Below are 24305 nucleotides of genomic sequence, written 5' to 3'. Positions count from 1 at the left end.
TATATATCATAGTCTATAATATATATATATATATATATATATATATATATATATATATATATATATATATATATATATATATATATATATATATATATATATATATATATATATATATACATCACTCAATGGTTAAAGGCTATAATATGTTTTTGTCTTGCTTTTAGAATTTGAGTCCTCAACACCCACAACAGTTAAATAACTAACCACTGATATATTTCTTTACTATCCTAATAGTAACTAACAAAACTCCAGACGGCTTGAGACTCTATTTCGGATGGGACATTTATATATTCTGTACAATCTATTTCAATGTCTGTTTTAAATTGAAATTGTTTTAAATTTAGCATTTTTTTAGACTTTGTCCCTTTATTAATTTTGTATCTTTTCTTTTCTGTTTCTATGTATTTTGATTATTTTTTATGTGAAGCAGAGGGAATTTTCCTTCTGTGTGAAATATGCTACTCTGTATATAAGATTTCCCAAAATAATTGTCTAAATAATCTGTTAATATGGCGTGGGCTTGAATGCTAAGAAATACAACCCTTATATCAGCAAAAGAAGGCCTATATCATCATGAGTTTTTGTTTTCATCTATACAGAAACAAGGTTCACAGTACAGTTCACAGACTGTACATTTTACCACAATGCAGGGACACATGTTAAATTATAATATGTTATGTATAAAGGTTCATGCATACCAATGGCATATGATCTTCTAAACTGTATTTCTGTGCTAGTGTAAAACCCGGCCGTTGAAGCCTGTCTTCCCGTTCTTTTTTGCTCCGTTAGTCTAATCTAAATGTCTAATGCTACTACTGTCTTTTTTTGTTTTTGTGGTGTTTCCAGTAAAGAAGCAGGATGGAGCAGCTGCCATGGAGATGCAGCCTCTAAAGAGTGCTGAGGGCGGAGAGTCCGAAGAGAAAGAGAAGAAGAAGGTGTCTGGTTCGAAGAAAGAGAAGTCTGTGCTCCAAGGGAAGCTGACCAAACTGGCTGTCCAGATTGGCAAAGCAGGTACAGCAAATTGCACACGCACAAGTATATCACTCAGTCAGGCAGTTAAATCGGTGACAACAAGGCACTGAGCCATCATCCTGTTCACCAAGGCAAGATGTTGCACTGATAAGACTCACTTCTTGGTCGCTTAAAGCAATCAGAGTAGTCTCGGACAATGCTGAAGTTATTGTTATGGAGCTGTAGAATAGCCTGTTAGCTTTATTTTTCTAAATGACCTTCCCACAAAGGACTTGCTGAGTGATTGTAATTGGAACAACTGATTCCATTATGCTTTTTCACTTTTGCAATTTTACAATCCATAACACAATCAATTGCATGAATTGCCATTTAAAGCAATTTATGGCATAGAGAAGTTGATTTCTTTGCGTTTAAAGTGACAGATGCTGATTTTCCATTCATGCCCACTCTGTGGGTGTCCTCGCAGCAGCAACATAGGAGGAGTACCCTTGAACAAATGATTGCCATGAATATACTAGATAAAATAAAAAATACTTCATGCAACAAAGGAAGGACTTTCTGGACCAGTATGGGAGAGTTATAATTATTCTACATATCATTTCTTTGAAGGGCTGTTTTATTTATTTTGTATGAATAAAATATTTTCTAATATCCTTAAAAAGGTTTTTACAGTGGGCGTTTACGTCAGACTCTTGTCTGAGTGTGTGAGTGATGGAATAAGGACGTGGTGTCACTAAGTAATTAATACTTTGTCTTAATAGGGTCTGTCACCCACAAGCATGTGCGCCCGTTTTTTTATTACTTCAGCTTCTCTGCTCAGTACAGTATACACTCCGGGTCTGTATCTACCTGACACCAGGTGTGTTTCATTCTCTTTCAAAGAAGAAATAAAGAGGCCAGATATACTTAAATCATGAAATGTGTACAGCATACTTCACTGCATTGCATTTACACTATGCAAGTTAATGCATCAGCCCCTATCAAAGCAGATGCCACGTGGTGTCCAGAGCTAGGAGATGTGGTACAAAAAGCAACTTGCCATCTTTGATCATGACATCTTACTTTCAAGCCCCTGTAGAATCTGCCCAGAGCACGTGATTATTTTTCCAACCCAAGATGGCATATTATTATGAGGAATGAAGAAAAAATAGCGATAATTTGTTATGGTTAGGGTCTGTCTAATCTATTTGGTCCACCTAGCTACAACTAATCCAGTACAGCACAACAGTCCTGCACTAAATTTGGACTTGGCACACTTCTTTCTATTGTTATTTAATCAAACTTGAGTAAAGCTACAATTAATATAATTATTAATATGGTTTTATCTTTTTTTTATTGGAGAATTTAGACATGACATCCCACTAAAAACACAAGTCTAACTAATAACGTTGCAGTATGCTTTCCCATTAAACCAGCATGTACAATTCTGACACACATATATGTAAAGCCGCCATAATAAATGTTATGAGTGATGGGCAGCTTGACACGTCAAATCTTGAGATCAATTAAGGCAACATGGTGGCTCAGTGGTTTCGAGCTGTTGCCTCACGGCAACAATGCTCTTGGTTGTAATCCCTGTCGGGCCGTCTAGGACCGTTAAAAGTTCTCTTCCATTTTTTTTCTTCCCCTTTATCAAAACACATGTATGTTACATGAGAAAGTGGGAATCACTCTAAGATAACATAATGTCACACTCATACTCTTACCTTTTGACATCATGTCGCTCAGCTGATAACATTTTGTTTCTTTTTTTAGGTTTGCTCATGTCAGCCGTTACAGTCATCATCCTAGTCCTGTATTTTGCCATTGACAACTTTGTGATGCAGAAGAACCCTTGGATGCCAGAGTGCACTCCCATCTACATCCAGTATTTTGTCAAGTTCTTCATCATCGGTGTGACTGTCTTAGTGGTAGCCGTGCCAGAGGGGCTGCCGCTGGCTGTCACCATCTCCCTTGCCTACTCTGTCAAGGTGAGGAGGATCAGTGACAGACAATGCAATACTGTCATGGCAACACATTAATACTTATAACGACTAACGTGACTAACGTGACTAAAGAGTCACATGACTAACGACCGAACGTGATAAAATAGGTCATGTTGACTTTTAGTTTTGTGGTCTTCTGGGTCAAAGTAATTTCTATTTGTTTGACTCATTCACCACACCTCCCACCCACCCAGGTGGATAATCTTGCACGTAATACTACGTCAGTAAGTGTCTAATACTGGTACGTGTGGGTTTACATCGGGGTTATTTGAAAGCCTGGTGCGTGGGGCACTGGCGCGGTATATGAAGAGTTTGGAGTGAGAAGAAATTGTACAGTGCTCTACTTTTGCTGTAATCCTGCTCCATTTACATATATACTTATAAACTAGTGTGTTCAAGTGTTGTTCAAGTCAGTTCTCTACCATTAACTACAGTGTCCTGTAAGATATTATTTTTTGTTTTTTTAAGACCATTTTAACCAGTTGACGCATTGCCTCTTAAACCAGTTCAGTCATCCATCTCATTGTCTAATTTAAATATTTTAAAGTATTTTTAAATATGCATTCATTGATGATCATCAAGTTGTTTCCTACCAACAGAAAATGATGAAAGACAACAACCTGGTGCGTCACCTGGATGCATGTGAAACGATGGGCAATGCTACAGCCATCTGTTCTGACAAGACCGGCACGCTGACCACCAACCGCATGACGGCTGTGCAGTTTTACTGTGGCGATGTGCACTACAAAGAAATCCCAGAACCTGGCGTTCTACCACCCAATTCACTGGACTTAATGGTCAATTCCATCTCCGTCAACAGCGCCTACACCACCAAGATACTGGTAAGCCACTTGTAGTGGTCGTCATTGTAGGAATTTCAAACACCATATATACTCCCTTTATTTTTACACTGCATATCATATGTGGCACTCTCTATGAACCCGTATCACAATATTCAAGACATTCTATTATACTAAAGCCTATTTAGTTAAGTCTTAAATAGTGTGGGTTAGCGGAATAGATTTCAACTACCTCAGTGTGAGCAGTGAAACCACATGACAAGAGCAGCCCTGGAACAGTGAGACAGTTCTGCGGTGCTTTCTTCTTGGCAAAGCAGGTAGTCTGTGTCCTTGGCTGCTGCTTTAGATTCATCAAGCATTCACTCAACTTGTCACCTTGAGAACGGTTGTGTAATTTTGTCTTATCTGATATTCAGAGCATAGCAGACTGTAATTTAATCCAATCTGGCTAAGTGTGCTGGAGATTGTCTCTTGTTTACAGTGAATGCAGCAGAGAGAAATTCTCTCAAAGCCAATAGCACCTGTATACAATGAGACATAGACAGGACAGACTGTTGAATGTTCCAATCTCAGAATCTGAAACTTGTTTGCATAAACATTCCCTCAGTTTACGGGACTGAAACATTATTTTAATAATAAAGTGTTTGGCAAAAACATCCTAAAAGCAAAGATTGTCGAAGATCAGACCATTTTCAGACTGGTGCTACTTGCCACAGTAATACTTTTGGCATGACTATCATTTCTCACACACACACACACACACACACACACACACACACACACACACACACACACACACACGCACACACACACGCACAAATGCACATTTGTGCCCGTCTGTGCCTTGTAAACCCCTTAAGAGTCTATGGCCGACCAACTGAAAAATACCCTTATGGAACTCGAAGGAGGAATGAGCTGAGCAGGCGGGACATCTGCGATAGAAAGATCCCACAGATTTTACTTCCTACAGCTCAAGGCGCAATCACAGTCTTGGTGAAGTGTGTTGGTCACTCGGTACCGAGATGGAGAGCTACATATTTGTGTGTGTCTTTGAAGCACAGTAGAAAAGCAATGCACAATGTACAAGAAGCACTATGTCTGCCAGGCGTTATGCCATTTTGAGAGTGGTTTTAAAACCATTTTATTGTCCGCTCACACAGCACCTATTATAATATATAAAACAGAGACAAATTGTATTTCGGTGTCTCAGCAAATTTAGGCGGTTTAAATATGAAATGAATATATCTTCCCACACATATGTGCATATCACTACATGTCTGAAATGAAAATGCTTGGTTGCTACATGGTAAAGACAAATATCATAGTAAGAACAGGGCATGTATTGTGGGTATATTGTCAATGGCCTGTGATAAAATGCGCTTGATTTCATTGAGTAGTCTGATTGTCCAGGTTTAAAAAAAGGGAACACATTTTGTGAATATATTACATTGCAACCTCATAGTTCTATCAAGACTAAACAAAATCGCCATTTGAACCATGTGTCTATATAGAGGACATTCACAGACTTCTGATCATGTGAACATTGTTTTAAATAGGACTTTACAATGTTGCAAGGGTTTATTTCTTGTCGTGGCTACCACTCTCATTCGACTTGTTGAATTAAATGTCACTAAGTCTATTCTATAATCTATTCAGTCATAAAAGAGGTTACTTCATGCACTGAAGTCGGAGTTAAACTCCAGGAGACCTTCAAATGATATTAGCTTACATACTTGTACTGTTACCTTCTATCAGTAGTAATTACTCTACAACTTAGTTACCCAGATATACATGCAGATATCCACAGAATATACTTGAATATAAATAGTACAGAACACTGAATCTAGCACATTTATAGTAGGGAGTACAGCATATGTCAGAATGAACGCATTTTTTTCTGATAGCCCTTATTAGAGTAAAGAAACTCTATGAGGGGAAAGACGGACATAATTAAGGAATAAAGTGAACTCAGAAAGCAAGATGCAAAAGGGACATTTCTGAGGAATATTTAGTACATCCCCTTCTCCCTCCCCCAGCCGCCTCCACTCCCTCAGCGCCACTCCAGCCTTACAGTATGCTGGCTTGTGTGTTCTTATGTAAGAGGCCAATCCTGTGGGATGCCATGATGGCTATGGAAGTCTTTGATGGCCACCACACAAAGGCAAAGAGGCAGGCTTTGATACCCATATCAGTACCCCTACTGCCTCTCTTGCTTCATAATACAGCCAGTGTTATGTCTTCTGTTAGCACATACCGACTCTGAAGTGAAGAAGCATCATCCTTCTGGGAGAAATTCACACACATTTACACAATGATCCATACACACATACAGTATAAGCACACGCCACTTAAAATGTAAGTACTCGAAGATACTGTATCCTTGGGTACATGAACACACTTTCTGAAAAGGATGCATACAAAAGTGTGCACACAAGTAAGCACACCGGTTTGCCTTGCACGTCTCTTGCAGACAAGTTAAGCATGCTGCAGAGTCATTTTTAAACGGCATTCAGTGACGTCAATATACTGAGATCATTTTAAAAGGGACATGCCTGTGGCAAGAGTCTCATAGCAAAACAGTCACCCAATACAATTAGCTGTTTTTTTTATTCCTATCTTTTTTTCTCATTATTTTCATTAACCAGTATGAGAGATGTTTTACATGCTCCAACAAAAATACTTTGTTTAAGTAAAACTTGTGAAGTGCAGAAGCACACATCTGTCATATCAGGCATATTCACGCTGTCGGAGGTTTTCAGATCACTTTGGCTCAAAGTGCTTTTGTCATCTAGACGTTGCACGCTTACTTGCATAACATGGAGGAAAGATGAGAGTGTCTTGGATATCTTCAGCTTGAAGCACCCAGTATCGCCATGGAGTAGTTTTGGACACTGAGGGAGAAGAAAGAGAACCCGTCGAGAAAACAGAGATAGAGACATCTTCAGAAGAATGATGTCCTTCCCTTCTCTTGTTATTTTTTTTGTGTTCATCACTTGCTCACAGATTTTACAGTGTTGCTGAGATTGCAGTGAAAGAGAAGTCTTCATCACATTAGAATGACAAGACTTTGATATTTTAGAAGCACAAAGCTTAATGGACTCCTTGCATTTCCCTCCATTGCAGGAACTGTGTTTCAAATGTTTGTCTAGTTAGTGTAAATTAAATACATAAAAGCTTTATTTAGGCGTGTCTGGTCAGTGGTAGTATGTCTTACCGTTAGGTTTAAAAAAGAAAATCCAATTCATAGTATATTATATGATTGTAAAGTCATTTTTGTATTGCTTGAGGGATCCCATGGTTTGTTTCACAACAACCCGACCTCAGATAATCACCATAAAGTGCATTGTATGTGTTTATCATTCAAAAGATAAATCAAACTGACATTTGTAAAATACTTAATTGAGGCAGAATGAAACTCACAGCCAACTTAATCTAGATGTCTGTTATTTCTATCGATAGATGGATACACAAGTGACGTGCTTTTAAAGAATTTTCTCACACAAGTCTAGATGTCAGGATGGTGTGCGGGTCTATATATAATGTAATCAAAATAAAGAAGATCATACATGAATGTCATGCTGCATTTTGAAACAAAGACAGATTACCTTAAATTGTTTATTGGTATTAATATAGGTGAAAATAATGGTAAACACTGTCGGCTATATCAGTGTTGCATTGTTACAAGATAAGACTGAAAACACATTCACACAGATTTGATTGCACACCTTTTTGTCCACACCTGCTTGATCAATCAAATCTCTGAAGCAGAAGGGCAAATACAAGTCATTACGATACATTAGCTGGAAATAAAGGAAATCAATGAAATCAAATAGAAGGGGAGGGGGGTAAATAAGCAATAAAGGGCTAAAGGGAAGCAAGGACAAGTGTGAAAAATGGATGAGGGGGAGATTATTAGAAATTATACAAGAGGACGAGTGAGAAACCACACTGGCGTGACAAGTGTCCTCATCATGGACTGGAAGGCTGTATTCCTGCCCTGCAGCTTGCCTCCAGGCCTTGGCCCAGTTGGCTGGTACAGTCATGTGGAGAGGAAGAATATCGTCCACTCCTACACAAAAAGAGAGAGCGAAAAGAAAGGTGGAGCCAGTGGGAGTGGGCCGCAGTAAGAGACTGTATAAACTGATAGTGAGCAACAGGAGAGAGTCTCCAGAGGGAGGAAGGGTGATGGAGATAGAAGGGAACGAGAGAAGGAATGACAGCACAGAAAGTATGAAAACAGGGACAGAAATAGAAAGACAGAGGAGTGAAGGGGTGGGGTTGAGTGTGAAAAGAAAAGGAACAAAATGGAAGACAAAGGGAAGGAACAGGAGGGATGGATTAAGGAGAGCCCTAGGTGGAATAGGAAGTACAGTTGCCAGCTCTCCCTCTGGCATATGTCCTTGCCTGCAGGAGCACCTAAGGACCAGGGAGAGGGCAGCTGTTCCTTAGCCACGTCCAGGTCATGGCACGCCAACTATAGCACTGCCATGCCAATGGTGGGCATCCCACGCCAGCAACTGTCCTTGTGCGTAGAAACTCACGTCAAACCGAACCTCTGCGGAATCTCTCAGGTTATATCGCAGCGGTGTTGCTGTTTGTCTTCTATTTTTTTCTCCCACTCCAAGTGAGTTTCAGTCACGTGTTTGCTTATTCAAAATGTGATTTCTAAATGTGGATTTCAATTCTGTGAACTGAAAGCTACGATATGTACCTTTTGCTTAATTTTTATATTAAGTTATAATATAAAATCTTCCAAAATTTGGGTATGAATCTGATTTTTTTTTAATGTAGAACACAACATTTGAATTTGTTCAGATGTCATAAAGCAAAGAGATCCGTATCGAAAACACGTGCAATAACTGATACCCCTTGGTCAAAAAATCTTTTTCTTTTAGGAAAAATCTGTCTTGTAGGCTGAATTTATGACTTTAAATACAAATAGTTTTGCACTTAAGTGAGTTTGATTCTGAAATGACAGTGGTCATTCAATACATTGTGTGACTGGCTTTACCGCTTTAGAAATAGCAGCGATGACAACTCTTGCAAAACAAAAATAATGCCAAGCAAGAAAACTATAATCAATTCTAACCATATTAAACTATATCTAAAACTACAATACATCCCTTATGGTATTCAGCTGGTCATTTATTTGTTTAGTGAGATTTTGTTCCTGTTGTTTGGAGCTTATTCTCCCAAACACTTAGCAGACAGTGCAGATGACACCATTTGTTCCATCTCCTCATTAGCCAATGACAGGCAGCATCTTCCTGATGTAATCATTGCTCATTAGGAAAAGGCATTAATTCTGTTATTTACCATACACTCGGAATAAAGTATTTATACTGTTGTGGTGCCTGTGAGACACACAGCTGAACGTTAACCAGATATGTCCAATAACTAGGTGAACATGGACCAGTACTCTGATTGTGTTTTAAGGATTAATGAGATTTTAGATGAATTTTCTCTCGAACCCTCTCCGCTGCAACCTCTCAAAGCAGCCGCAGCAACACGGACATGTAAAATACGTCGGAGGACGGATTAATCAATAACCATTTTTCTTAAGAAATTGTGGTTTCAAATTATTGAGCTGCTCTAGGAGACATTGAAAGCAGATATCACTCTCATAAGACAGATGAATAAAGACTTTGCAAATCATTCAGCCAGATTAACACAATGCTTCGAATCCCTTTGTCATATTTGCTTCATTTGATGTTTTGCAATTTTCCCTCAAAGGTTTTTTTTACAGTAGACAAGTGTTGCACCTTTCCCAGTCCCTCGGTTCAGTGTATAGATTGCGTTTGACTATTACTTTCTTATTTACGGCATGGATATATGTTAAAGGCTTTGGCACATTATTAGCATTCTCTATCAAAACATCGTTAGCAGGTGGACAAGAACGGCTGATGGAGAGTGCGAGCGCACAAACTCTAACGAGCCATTAAAGTGATTAACTACGCTGTCGATACAGAATCTTTCTCAACACGTTTTGCCAAGTGCTGAGTGAAGAAAACAACAAATAGAAAGTCAAATTCAAAGCATTGAAAATGTCACGCTATCCTTTTAAATCTAATCTTGGTTGGAGGCTTGTTGAGAAGCAGAACAGAAAGCCTGCAGTAAATCTATTTCGGGGGAAATAGCACAGACTGAAGGTGTCTACTTAGCAGCAAGTCAGATGCATTATGTTCAGTGTGCTTTTGACATACTCTGTCTGTGTGTGTGTGTGTGTGTACCTGACATGCTGTTCTTTACCTTATTACTTATTATGAGTGTAGTTGTCAAGCGTACTGAAGGTACTAGATAGCGAGACTGCAGGGAAACAAGGTCTCAGCTCAGTGGCTGCTAATCGGAGCCAGAATGAACAAAAAGGACATAGTTTTATACTGATTAACAACAACACTTACTTCCTTTTGTTCAATTTAACAACACGTTTGATACATTTTGCACAAGTTGTGCTTATTTCCTTAAGAGTTTAAACAAGTTGATTAATCTCTTAGTCAAACCACTGAAAATGTATTTTATTAACTAGAGTTGGTAAAAAAAAGGGTATTGTTTCAGTCATTTTTTAAGCAGACGTGTCAAATATCGTAGCTCGCTCAATGTAAGGATTTGCTGCTTTTCTTTGTATCAATGATAGTAAACTGAATACCTTGGACTGGTGGTTGGATTACATAAGGTATTTAAAGACATGCCTTGCGCTTTTCATTATTGTTCTGACATTTTCTAAGCAAAGAACCAATCAATTAATTAATTGAGAACGTAATAGTCGTCAATAGTGATAATGCTCAATTATTGCAGCGCGTATTTCTTTGATTAGCATTTCTGATAAGTGAAGTTGAACATCTTTTTTCATCACTACATGTCTGTCATCAAACTAAAATGAATATCAGCTGGAGAGTGTGTGATTTTGTGAAGAGGCATGTTATGAATAATGACAGTAAGGATTGCACACTCGTATATGTGTCCCAGGTTATCAGCATCAGTGTCACTTCAGTGGTAAGTTTGTGCATGAGTGTGTGTAAGATAACGACAATAATGAGTTTTTATTCCATCCCACTGGCTGAAATAGAAAACATTTAGAAGGAAATATGCAGAGGCACGCTCGCTATTCGCTCGATTGGTCGTATTTCTGTGTGATTTAACAAATTAGAGTGAGCAAGTAAATGAAGGGAAGCGGGGGAAATACTAATAAATAAGGGCCGAGGGAAAGATGAAAAGGGAGACCCAGAAAGATTCGAGCACATGTATGAAGTTAGATGAGTGAAAATCCTGAAAGAGAATCCGAGCCAAAGAGTAAAAATCCCCAAGCGGCGGAGAGCGAGAGCACCCTCTTTTCTTCCAAGTCCCTCCTTCCGAGCATGCTTTGCCCAGTGTTACCATGGCAACGCTAAGTCTTCCACAAGCTGACCACGCTCACACACACGTGAACATTTCAGTGAGTGTGTATGCAAATTGCAGGCGTCCATACTGTGGCACCTGAACAGCAACGTGCACAGATGTGAATAGATATCGCACACATAACCTGAAAGGCGGCTTGCTGACAGCAAGCACACTCCAACTTTAAAAGGAAGATACTTTTTATGTATGACATTTTCCCTTTTACTCCTAAGTAAACACATTGACCGTTCACCAGGAAGGATTTTGAGGATTGAGTGATTGCTTTTCAATAAAAAAATGACAAATAAAAATTGTTTTCTATTTAGATTTTAGAGTTTAAGTGAAACAAAACAAGCAGTATGAGGGTGTTTCTTCGGGCTCTGGGATATTGTGATTACCATTTATTTTCCAAATATATTATAGAGTGAACGATTGATCACTTTAACAAAACAACAATCTGCATGTAAATTAGTCATTCAAAAAAATAGTCATATCAAAAGCATATTTCTTCCTGATTTATGTGTAAAAAAAACGATAGTCAACGACGTCATGTCGTAATGTGTATAATGGGATGTTTACTGAACCGGAGTAAAGCACGGTTCTAAATGTACAAATACAGTTTGCCATAGATTGAGACGTATGCCTTAGATAAAAACATCCACATTTGATTCAATCTAATTCATCTCCCAGCCTCCCACACAGAGCAACCCTTTCACCTGCTCGCTGGTTAATTATCACCAGCAGCTATTTTGAGGGCTGAAGAAAAGAGAATCTCAGTAATTGAATAGATCACAGAACAATCATACAGTGTTGGTTCCTAAAATTGGTTAATCCAAAGACTTGAGTCTCCACACTAGTATTTCTTTTATTTGCCCTTTCAAAACACACAACTATTGACAGAAGGGTAAAAAAAATAGATTTCAAAAGTAAAGTGAAAAACAACCACAGATATTATAATATAACCACAGACTATATTGCAGCAAATTATTGATGAAAATAAAACTGAACGTCCGAAAATGTCTTCTCCTTTCCAGCCTCCAGATAAGGAAGGCGGTCTGCCAAAGCAGGTGGGCAACAAGACAGAGTGCGGCCTGCTGGGATTGATCATGGACCTGAAGCGGGACTATCAGCCAATAAGAAGCCAGATCCCAGAGGACAAGATTTACAAAGTCTACACCTTCAACTCTGTCAGGAAGTCCATGAGCACAGTCGTCAAGTTGTCCGATGGGAGCTTCCGCATGTACAGCAAGGGAGCCTCTGAGATTGTCCTCAAAAAGTGAGTCTAGTTTTGTCATTAAAATTAGATGATTCTGATGGCATAACTTTGTTGTGCAGTAATACATAATAAAGAGTTCATTTTTTTCATTTTTTTCTGAACTATAGTAGCTGTATACATAATCTATTTTGAGTGCATATTGTCTTTGAGGGTATAACCTATTGTACATTTCCTTAGGCAGTGAGCAAGAGCTGAATTTGCTCTAGAACGTCAATTGTGACATTTTACAGAACGTTACAATAACAGTACAGTAACAATTGATTAACTCTGAGAAAAACACGACATGCAGTTCAAAAGCGTTATGCAACCATTGAAGGAAGGAGCAAAAATTCTCTTTTGACAATGAATGACATTATATTGAAACATGTAATAAATGGCTGTTACACTGTGGATTTAACTCATTTAACATAAATAATCAACATCTAAAGCTACAAAAAGCTTAATTTCAGGGTATATGTAATACATATTTGAGCTTAAACTGAAATAAATCCAAAAAGGACTTACAGCTAGTTAATCCGATCACTGTGTTTTGCACATCATGCCATTACACCTGTTTATTTTTCACTTATTTATGTAATGATAAATCCATGTATTGTAGATCCTAATGTATTTTTGCTTCAGTAGTATTTTCTGGTGACTCAGAGGTCGTCAGGTACTCTTGAGCTATTTGACCGCAACATAGATGTAGTTTTGTAGTTTTTATATCTATCATTAATGTTTTAATTAATGATCTTTAGAGACGCTGATAGGTGGGGTTTACCCATGGAAAGAGCCAGGCGAACTGTTTCCTCCTGTTTTTCATGCTAAGCTAAGCTAACCAGGTGCTGTCTGTAGCTTCATATTGAATGCATAAATATTTCAAAAACTTTTTATTTTAGCGTTTATACTTGTCGACAATGATGAAGCACCAATGAGGATCATTCTATTCATTTAAAGTCTGAAGTAGGTGCATAGGCTGGGATACTCCTCAGTATTTTTGGTTTTCCATGTTCGGTCGTTTGAACGATATAAAAATTACAGAACATCAATTAAGATACCCCCCCCCTCCCCGCTCCACTCTTAATTACAGATGCAGCCATATCCTGAACGAGGTGGGTGAGTCGAGGGTTTTCCGTCCACGGGACAAGGACGAGATGGTCAAGAAGGTGATCGAGCCCATGGCATGCGAAGGCCTCAGGACCATCTGTGTGGCGTACCGTGACTTCTCTGGTGATCCCGAGCCCTCCTGGGACGATGAGTCCAGCATCCTCAATGACCTCACAGCCATCACTGTTGTTGGAATAGAAGACCCTGTCAGGCCAGAGGTAGGAGAGTGTGAGATACAGTATCAACAGCTAAGTTTCTGGTGTATCCACTTTAACACATTTTATGATCTTTATTGTGCTACTATACTACTATACATTATTGTGCTACACTGCTCCTTAATCAAGGATGGGTCAAATGCAGAGAAGAATTTCCCCAAGGGGATTAATAAAAGTGTATATTTTTATGTTTTTTTTTGTTGTTGCTGCTCCAGAACAGAATAAGTATCAAAGAGTGTATCAACATCTATCCTCTGCCGGGGGAGTGGGAGAAAAGGGAGGGGGCGACACATCAGCGAGGTGGAAACTAGCTGATTTTCTGTTTTTCTTTCATGAAATGTTGGTCAGGTTATTCCAGGAGAATTTTTTTGGGCCTCTGGGAAAATATTTGACTATTCAGAATGTCAGTGGTGAGAGGTAGTAACATTACTATTTGCTTATTTTGCAATTTTGCTTTGAAATTAACTGTGGATTGTTAAGAGTCACAATACACTGTTGATACTTAAATGTATTAATACTTCTAATGCATGTCATACTTATTCTATTATTTATTAGTTTTCGTTTTAAATATCGTACTGCAGGACTTTTACTTGTAATTCAGTAGTTTTCTCATTGCCTAATAGCTCATTTTTACTTTGAGTACTTATTTCAGCTCTGTTGAAGGTAAAACAAAAAAAAAGAAAGAACAATTGATAGAAATATGTGATACATCAAGAAATTATTTCATGATGAATTTACTTAAAGAAAATGCAAAATATATAATTGACACAAACAAAGTCTAGAAAGAGGTATCTACTGTATGTGCACAGCAGGAAACTGACCTCACTTGACAGCTCCCGTGCAGGTACAGGGAAGCAGGAAGCTAACTGACTGCTGCATTATTCATCTCCCCCTTTCATCACCCCCTCCCCCCACCCCACCCCACACACACACACACACACACACACACACACACACACACACACACACACACACACACACACACACACACACTCTCTCTCTAATAATAAGAGCTCTCATTCAGCCTCTCCCTAAGCATGTTTTCTGGTTTCCGCCTCTCTCCGTATCTTAGTGTTTGACTTTCACTTCTCTCCGGTTGCTCTCTTTTTCTTTTGACTTGTCCTGCACATACCTTTCTCTCTCGAGCTAGAGAAAATAAATAGGTACAGAGAAAATAAAAACAAAAGTGAAAGCGTCGCCCTCAAATTGAATTAGTTAACTAGACAAAGTAACAAGAAACCCTTTTTGTATCATAGTGTTATGAAAGGTTGTATATTTCAACTATAGAATCCTTTAAAGAATAACAATTACAAATGAAAGCTTAGAAATAACAAGAAATATACAGGGCAACTGCTGAATATTGCCTAGCGGAAATGCAATAATGCAGATTTCTGCAACACAAGATCTATTAATTCACACTTTAGCTCGACAATTTGCAGCATTTCACCTTTCTCACCACAGAGGTCGCTTAACATTTGATATTTTCATTAACTGATGTGGAATAGCGGTGCACTGCTGCCATCCACTAACATCTTTACAAGTCTCTTAGTAACGCCTGGCTAATATAGGAAATTAGATGACTTTCCTCTGCTAAAAAGGTCACACAGAGTGGTAAACATGTTTTTCGTTTGTTTATTATTCTCCAGCTTCTTTCCTCAGAATCTTTTAATAACTATTGCTGCTCTGTGGGGTTGCCTCTAGAAGGAGGAGGGGGAAAAGGAGAAGAAAGAGAAGAGAAAGATAGAAGCAGAGAATGATAAACAGATTCTAAATCAAATTCACGTCAGAGGAATGTCAGACTGCAGGAGAGGGAGGACGGGTAAGGAGAGCAACCGAGGAAAACCTGTGTAACCAGATCTGTATTAGAGACCCGAGAGTCTTTTCAGTCTCACCTACGAGCCTCCTCCCCTCAAACCTTCGTCGCGCCAGGTTGTATTTTTAATAAGTCCTCACTTCTCCTGTTCTCTCCACCTTTCGGATGACCAGTGAACCAGAGCAGTGGGAATCCAAAAAAAAGAAAGAGTAAAACAGTCACGTGCGATGACAGATAGGCAGACAGGAACTTGATATCTTGATAACAATGACTTGGTGAGAGCAAGGAAAGCAGGATGTATATCTTACTCCACTTGAAACAACATTAACTGTAAGAGCCTCTTTAATTTGTCAGATCATATTATATAAATACTATTTTAACACATTACCAACTCGGCACACGTATGAATACTGATGTTATTTGGCCTTTAAGTGCATATTTGTCAATAATATTGTTGTTACTTTCAAGAAATTCTAAATTGGTGGGAAACCTATAGCCACAATTCATGATCTGTATTTATTGTTTTATTTTGTGCAAGTGATGAGGTGAAAAGCTAATTTGGTTTCATTGTTTTTATTACACAGTTAATGAAAATGAATTACATACTTTTTAAAGCATTGCATTTCTTATCTTTAAACTATGAGTGTGTCACTTTTGACAGAAGAAATAACCCATTATGTATTTTACAAACAACTTTAATTCAGCAGCCATAAAACACATCGTTGCTCACATCAATATACTCAGGGGTTCTGCAGCTACAGCCTGATTTACTCTGGTATGACCAGTAACTTATGGTTGTTAACGTCAGACTTTAAAGAAGTATTGCAGTGTAAATGACATTATGACTCAAAATGTTCTCCTATTTTGCTGCTGTTATTGTAGGTTTAAGTATTTCATATGTGTGGCGGCCGTCAGTCAAAATTTGTATAGTTTTTGATTCAAAGCTTTCTATAATGAGCCATACATTGTAATTGAAAGCTTCTGATTAGAGTCACATATATTACCATCTCCCTTTAAATGAGTTAAATACTTTGTGTTATACACACTTGAGCAGCTTGATTAGGCAGTTTGGCAGTCCAATATATTTACACACTGCGGTGGTGGATCCATCATGTGTGCAATATGCCCAAGTATCTGTTAGTGTGAAGTGGAAAGTATGCATATTCCTTCCTCCGTGTGTGTGTGCAAGTGAACATGTGTGTGTTAGATAGAAAAAGAGACAAAGGCCTATGTGTGTGTGCAAAAGAAGGAGTTACTGTGTGTGCACATGTTTGTTTGTGTGTGGGTTTGGAGTGCAGCGCTCGCCCACACTGACCTTTGTCAGGAAGAAGATGTGTTCTTGAATTAATATTCAGGTTTTGCTAGCTGGTTCTACCACAGATCAATCTCCATGCCGCAACTTCTCCCAGTTATCCTACAAGACTAATGTCTCCAGGGACGAGAAAGATACATATGCAATGCCTCAATTGTTAATAAAAAAGAGACAGAGGCAAAATACTGTTCAGATAAAATAAACGTATAATTGAGTTTTATTAGTTTTCTCTTTGTGTGTGTTGTGTCTGTCAAATATATATATATATATATATATATATATATATATATATATATATATATATATATATATATATATATATATAGATAACTATATTGATTTAACTGGTATGTGTTCTTTAAGGGGCCATATTCACTAATATATATCAAGAGATTACATGATTCAAATCAATTTCAATTCAATTTATTTTGTATAGTACAAAATCTCAAATGACAAATTTGCCTCCGAGGGCTTTACAATGTGTACACATACGACATCCTCTGTCCCGGAACCTCACCTCGGTTCAGGAAAAACTGCCCAAAAAACGCTTAACAGTGATAAAAAAGGGAAGAAAAAGACAAGCGAGAGCAACAGAGGAGGATCCCTCTCGCTGGACTGACACAAGTGCAATAGATGTTGTGTGTACAGAATGAACAACATAACAGAGTGGCATTCAATTCAGTTTATTTTGTATCGCCCAAAATCACAAATTTGCCACGGAAGGACTTTACAATCTGTCCACAGCTCTCATACTGTAGCCTTCTCTTTGGCTGCAGCAGGTAGCTGTTTTCAGCAATGAAGTCCTAAATACTTACTGTATGTTACCGACACAGCACCAAATGGACTGTCAACGTTAACGACTAGCTGGTAACCATAAAGGAGCATTTTCCAGACATTTGTCTCAGGAGTTAGTGGAGACCCAAAAAGGAAAGTGACTTGTAGGTGGCCAGAAACATTCCTCCAAATGAAGGCTAAACAAATGTGTCTTCATGTATCACTCTTCAGGTGCCCGATGCTATCCTGAAGTGCCAGCGTGCCGGTATCACAGTGCGCATGGTGACAGGAGACAACATCAACACAGCCAGGGCCATAGCCATCAAGTGTGGTATCATCCACCCCGGAGAGGACTTCCTCTGTATCGATGGTAAAGAGTTCAACAGGAGGATCCGCAATGAGAAAGGAGAGGTACAGTAACCCTGTCACAGTGAGAGGCTGAGCTCAGAAGAAAGAAAGATTCCTCTCTAAATCTAAATCTTAACCACCTGTCCTTTTTTATTTCTGCCTATTTTCTGTCTTTATTTCTGCCCAGGTGGAGCAGGAACGTATTGACAAGGTTTGGCCCAAACTCCGAGTTCTGGCCAGATCTTCCCCAACCGACAAACACACCCTTGTAAAAGGTGAACTGGTTGCACTATTTCATATCCATTACTGCTGATCGAAAATGAAACTCACCTTGTTTTAACGTTGGTCGCCTGCTTTACTGTTTTTTATAAGAGTCAGAGTTTTGTAAAAGCCATAAATAACTGAAGTTATTTGGTCAAGATGAGTGTCTTTCCGATCCTGTGTTCAATGTATTTGAACTGTGTGTTTGCCAGGCATTATTGACAGTACTGCGGGAGAACAGAGGCAGGTGGTGGCTGTGACAGGAGACGGGACCAATGATGGACCTGCATTAAAGAAAGCTGATGTTGGATTTGCCATGGTGAGCAAAACCTTTTTTTTTTTTTTTTTTTTTTTTTACTGTTTCTTCATTTGCTGTTCATTTTCCGCCTTGCTTGATTACTCAACATCTGCAGATATCTTCTTCACCTCTGCAGTATGTCAGGTTTCTGCTCGAGCTCTCTGCCTCTTGCTGTGTAGATTAGGAGCTCCCCCTAGTGGATGTCTGAGCTCCCTTAGTTTCTCTGCAGTATAAATATTACTTTTCAAACTACTGAAACAAAACATACAATATTTGGTATTCAGTTCTTCTACTTCTGCTCTCCTCACAAATAAAATATCCATATCACCATTTTCCTCCATGGTCCAATATCGTACGTCCTGTCCCTGTCATCAAACGATCAATATACACACAGTGACTCTTAATTAGTCTGTCTCGTCATTAGAGATGTCCCAGTATCGAGTCACTTAAGGTATTTTTAAGTGATCGAGAACGGCAATATATTGAGCCCGATAGGATCCTTTGTTTTACATCGAATAAGACAGAGGTTCTTGTTATTCGCAAAGCAAAACGATTAAAGGGAGGCTTCCTTGTTTCATACTTTCTTGTGTTTTAGAGAAGAAATAAAAGAAGTAACAGCTTGGATGCAAGTGCGTCTTTTCTTAATGCAATGCAGAGCTATTCAATTGTCAAATGTGTACATTACTTTAGTGTACTGTGTGTGAAATTAGAAGTAGACCTATCAGATAGATAAGATAGTTATTTCAATGGGGACATTTGCGAAATTACAGCAGCAAAGCTGTTAGTACAACAACATCAGGAGGAAACAAAAGAAGTACAATAAATAGTCAAACAGTACAAGTATGAAGAACTCATTATTAAAAATAAAGATCAATATATGGAGCAAAAAAACAAACATAATTGGGACATCCCTCATGATCATTATCCATCATCATAGCTGACTCGTGTTCGAAGTCCAGTTCTGTTCCAGTGGCCACAGAGGTGATTCAGACAGATTACATTTGAGAATCGTGCTATGTAATGCAATATATTGTACTTTGTTTCTGACTGCACCTTTTCCGTTCTCTTCCAGGGTATTGCTGGCACAGATGTGGCCAAGGAGGCTTCAGATATCATTCTGACTGACGATAACTTCAGCAGCATCGTTAAAGCAGTAATGTGGGGCCGCAACGTCTATGACAGCATCTCCAAATTTCTTCAGTTCCAGCTGACAGTCAACGTTGTGGCCGTCATCGTGGCTTTCACTGGCGCCTGCATCACACAGGTCAGAGGCGTGTGTGTGTGTGCGTGTGCGTGTGCGTGTGCGTGTATGTGTAAATATGGCCATGTGATTGGGTTGTATTAGCGTAAGTGTATTCTGGTCTGTAATTGAAAAGCTGTTGAATGAAATACTTTGAGCAGAACAATGGAGGTAATGAATTACAGTGTGAAAAAGTTAGTCACAGTAGAAGTTCTCGTTATTAGTTTCTTTGCACCCCTCCTCATACTGACTTTATTGTTTTTTTGTGTGATTTCCCTTACATTTCTGCAGGATTCTCCTCTCAAGGCCGTGCAGATGTTATGGGTGAACCTGATCATGGATACGTTTGCATCTCTGGCTCTGGCCACAGAGCCTCCGACAGAGTCTCTGCTTATGAGGAGGCCATACGGTCGCAACAAGCCTCTAATCTCCAGCACCATGACGAAGAACATCCTCGGACACGGAGTCTATCAGCTCATCATCATCTTCACGCTGCTGTTTGCTGGTACAGACTATAATATTTCTCTGCAGTACACCAGGGGGATCCGCACCTGAATGATGTGTCATAAAATGGGTTCAGAATTAATGACAACCTTCTAATTGTTTATTACAGTCGTCCCTCGCTATATCGTGGTTCACCTTTGGCAGACTCACTGTTTCGCGGATTATTTTTTTTTTGTTGCTTTTTTTTTTTTAACAGCGTACAGTATGAACGCGCATTGCGTTCTGCGCCCTCATTAAGCTAAGCGACTGTACTGTACACGTTGTCAATCAGCCTCCTTCGTGCAGTGTCTCCTGTACAGGACAGAATACGTCCGGATAAAAAGTCAGCGGCGCGGCGCCAAGACAAAGAGTGTTTAAATAAGAGAGAAATGTGAGAAAATGTTAATGCCCGTCTGAGAAAAGTGTATAAAAGTGTGTGGTTATGGGTTTTACGGCCTTAAAACATGTATAATAATGGTAAAAAATAAAATAAAGCTCACTACTTCGCGGATTTCGTCTATCGCGGGTTGTTTTTGGAACGTATCCCCCGCGATAAACGAGGGACCACTGTATTTATTATTTCCCCCACTGTAGGAGAGAAGATCTTTGACATTGACAGTGGCCGTAATGCTCCTCTCCACTCCCCTCCATCTGAGCACTACACCATCATCTTCAACACCTTCGTCATGATGCAGCTCTTCAACGAGATAAATGCCCGCAAAATCCACGGAGAGAGGAATGTCTTCGATGGTATCTTCAGGAACCCCATCTTCTGCTCTATTGTTTTTGGCACTTTTGCTATGCAGGTAAGTAGATGGTTTTTGGTTGGTTATTATTACACGTTAGATATGATATATTTTCATGACTTGTGTTTGGCTTTTTGTAGATTGTGATTGTGCAATTGGGAGGGAAGCCATTCAGCTGTCAACCTCTGAACCTGGAAAAGTGGATGTGGTGTGTTTTCCTCGGGCTCGGAGAGCTTGTCTGGGGACAGGTAACATGCAAACTCATCCGTCTCTTTCTTTCTGATTTCCACCGGTTCCGCTGGTTTTCTTGTTTTAATTCTAAGGCGATCATTGTTTTAATCTTCCTCTTTGCATCGCTACTGTACTGGGTGCTTGTCACCTTTGCGTTTTGACCCCACGCTCTGTCTCCTCTCTTAGGTGATAACCAGCGTACCCAATAGCAAGTTGCGTTTCCTGCGCAGGGCTGGCCAGTTAACCCGGAAAGATGAGTTACCAGAGGAGGACGCAAATGAAGATAATGATGAGATTGACCATGCAGAGAGGGAGCTGAGGAGAGGACAGATCCTCTGGTTTAGAGGACTCAACCGCATTCAGACTCAGGTGAGGACGAAAGTTTGATCGCCCGAGTTGTTTTATCTCACGGAGAGATTTTGCTGGATTGCTTCTCCTGTAAGATCTTAAACAGGGTCGCTCTTATTGCTTGTATCTTTACTTCATAATAAATGTAAGCTTTTTGTGAAGTCAGTTAAGCAGCCACAAGTTTACATTTCACCAGTCCGTTTTCTGAGATGGCTTTTTGTTTCACTTTTTGTCTGTCTTTGTTATTTAATACTTTTTTACTCGGACGTAGCACAACCTCAGATAAAACCGGGCAAGCTTACCCCTAAGAAGAAGTGCTAGACTATGTTATGTGTTCTTCATGTTGGTCAGCAACAGCCTTCAAGTAATTTTATCTCAAGATGGTATTTAGGTACATGAAGATGCAGCTTTCTCTCACTGGACGGAGCGATCACGTGGGACCTGTGGAAGCTCAACAATCAATCCTCGAGGATTAAATGCACCTGGACAAAGTCGCTGAATTGTTCTCACTGTGACCAACTCTGCACACCGCTATCACTGTGATATTCAAGAACATTTTGCTTCTGTGTTAGACTTGATGTCATTTTACTGATGTCACTAATGGTTCAGGGTGAAGCTATCCCGAGACATGATCCTGGCATCCTACAGAGGTTGCCAAACGTGATTAAGTTATAGAATAAAAATGGGTTTTCCATTTTAAAGGACAACCAAGGTTTATTTTAACTGAAATAGCAGATGACGTCAATAAAGATGGGTCCAACGAGGCAACAGACAACAGTGGTCAGATGGAAAAGGTTTTACACAAACCCATTCTGATTATTTTTAAACTATGAAATGACACAAAATGATATGTTTTACACATTTAACACAAGTTACAGACTAACTTCCTGGTTCAACTTTGACCTTCTATATTTGCTGTAGTTGTGCACACTTAAAGGCTCCCTTTGGGAACGGGTTGGATCACACAAAGTAGAAAGCTCCTCCACTGCCTTATTTCCTTTCCACTCTATGAAAAGAAAAAGGCAGCCGAATGGAGCTGAACGGAATTTAGTTATGCAGTGCTGACGACGATGAAAAATTACACTTGAAATATTCACCAGCAACACCTTTCCAGAAATAATGGCACCATTACTCTGGATAATCCACCCAGTAAACTGTCAGTAGTCTTCATTGGAGTACTTCCTCAGTAAAAGTAGTCCAAGTAATAGCTGTGAATGCCGTGCACCAGGATTAAAGTCATTCCCCTTCATTGTTTTTGGTTGGGGGCAGAAACTTGATGCGAGGTAAGAGAGAGATTTTTTTGGTAATTGGGGGCAATATACCCTTTGAATTAAATTGAAGAATTTTTCATGAGGGGATACTACACCCTGACCTTTAGCTGTCCTGTCCCCCCCCCCCAACCCCCACCCCACCCATCATGTCATGATTGTGACTCTCTGTACTCCCTTTACCACCAAAGTCACCCAGCAATTCAACCTGTGTTGCCATTTGGTCTCTGTCACTCTGAGCAGCCATTTGTCCTCTCCTGTTCCGCTCTTCTCCCACAGATTGACGTAGTCAACACCTTCAAGAGTGGCACCTCCTTTCAGGGGGCGGGGGCTCTGAGACGCCAATCATCCACCACCAGCCAGACCCAGGATGTAACCAATGTTTCTAGTCCTAGTCACGTGTCCTTGTCCAATGCCCTTTCCTCTCCTACAAGCACTACTGCTGCTACTGCTCCTCCCACTACTGGCCGTGAGTCAGAACTCTGTCAGTCTGCTTCTCTGCTCTCTTTGCTTCAGAGGTGCCATCATGTCATGAAGTTATCTTTTCTCTGCACAATGCCTGGCTTGTAATTCCTGCAACAAATTAACGTGACAGTCTCCATTTTGGGGTTGGCATCTCTGAAGATTCGTCTTTTTTTTTTCTTCTTGCTCTCTGCTTTTTTCATTTCCTCTCTCCTCTCTCTTCTGTCTTTTTGCTGTTCATACTGGATTTCAAATTCATCTTGATATCTCCTCCCATGCTTGGGTCTACTGTCGTCTCATTGGTGAATGTGTGTTTGTTTCCTCAGAGTGCTAGGAGCGCAGGACTAAGGGTGATACCCACGGCGTGACATTTCAGGTTGTGAGTTTGTCTCCCTCTGCTCATCCACCATCCCATTCTCCAATCCGTCCATTTTTATTTCTCGACGGATATTTATGTGAACTAATTCCAATCAACTCACCAAGAGACTGGGTAAACATTCAAGTATAAGTTGCAATGTTGTCTTATTTCATCTGGGAGTTACTGATGAGGCCAATCACACTGAATTGAGTTAAGGCAAATGTTGCGCTGCTGTTCTCCAGCTGATACATAGAGGAAAACATAAAGGACGCGACTAGTTTGTGTGCTGGACTTCATAAAAAAACATATTTAGAAAAACGCCGGCAATAGCCACTTTCAAAATGTTCTTTCGAATAGGGACCCCAAAAGGTGCAACTTAAATCTCGCCACAAGAGGTCACTGTCAATATCAGGGACTAGCTCGACTTAATTAATTATTTTGTCTACCTCCATCTTCTCTCTCTTCCTCTCTTTTTTTACACACACTTCACTTTGTCTTCAACCTTCATCTACGGATGAGAATCAGATGTAAAACTCTGTCGAGGGTCTTGTGGACGGGGATGGAGAGTCACCATAAAGCAGCACCGCACAAATAATTCATCCCGTCTTGTCGCTTCATACTGTCAGTGTAGTTGACTGTCATGTTGCCATAG

The 24305-nt window shown here is 39.6% G+C and overlaps 1 protein-coding gene across 16 annotated transcripts in view; it reads left to right on the top strand.

Annotated features, from left to right (window-relative positions):
• The window catches only part of atp2b2 (ATPase plasma membrane Ca2+ transporting 2), a 113547-nt gene that overhangs the window by 83370 nt on the left and 5872 nt on the right, over positions 1-24305 (top strand). For 10 of the 16 annotated variants that reach the window (XM_068594144.1, XM_068594145.1, XM_068594153.1 and 7 more), the window contains 13 exons: positions 850-1014; positions 2731-2945; positions 3560-3802; positions 12169-12410; positions 13480-13714; positions 17842-18021; positions 18146-18233; positions 18432-18538; positions 19590-19781; positions 20049-20262; positions 20835-21046; positions 21127-21234; positions 21404-21586. In XM_068594144.1, coding sequence (XP_068450245.1) covers positions 850-1014; positions 2731-2945; positions 3560-3802; positions 12169-12410; positions 13480-13714; positions 17842-18021; positions 18146-18233; positions 18432-18538; positions 19590-19781; positions 20049-20262; positions 20835-21046; positions 21127-21234; positions 21404-21586 — 2384 coding nt within the window. Of the gene's footprint in view, positions 1-849; positions 1015-2730; positions 2946-3559; positions 3803-12168; positions 12411-13479; positions 13715-17841; positions 18022-18145; positions 18234-18431; positions 18539-19589; positions 19782-20048; positions 20263-20834; positions 21047-21126; positions 21235-21403; positions 21587-23112; positions 23675-24305 lie in introns of all 16 variants that reach the window. The other 6 variants (XR_011078578.1, XR_011078580.1, XM_068594151.1 and 3 more) reach the window with 5 other exon arrangements.

Source organism: Clinocottus analis, unplaced genomic scaffold (assembly GCF_023055335.1).
Source record: "Clinocottus analis isolate CAN_PGR_092001 unplaced genomic scaffold, fCliAna1.0.p SCAF_3, whole genome shotgun sequence".
In the NCBI taxonomy this organism is placed as follows: Eukaryota; Metazoa; Chordata; class Actinopteri; order Perciformes; family Cottidae; genus Clinocottus; species Clinocottus analis.
The sequence above is the reverse complement of the archived record's forward strand: the minus strand, read 5'-3'. Positions and strand labels throughout refer to the sequence as shown.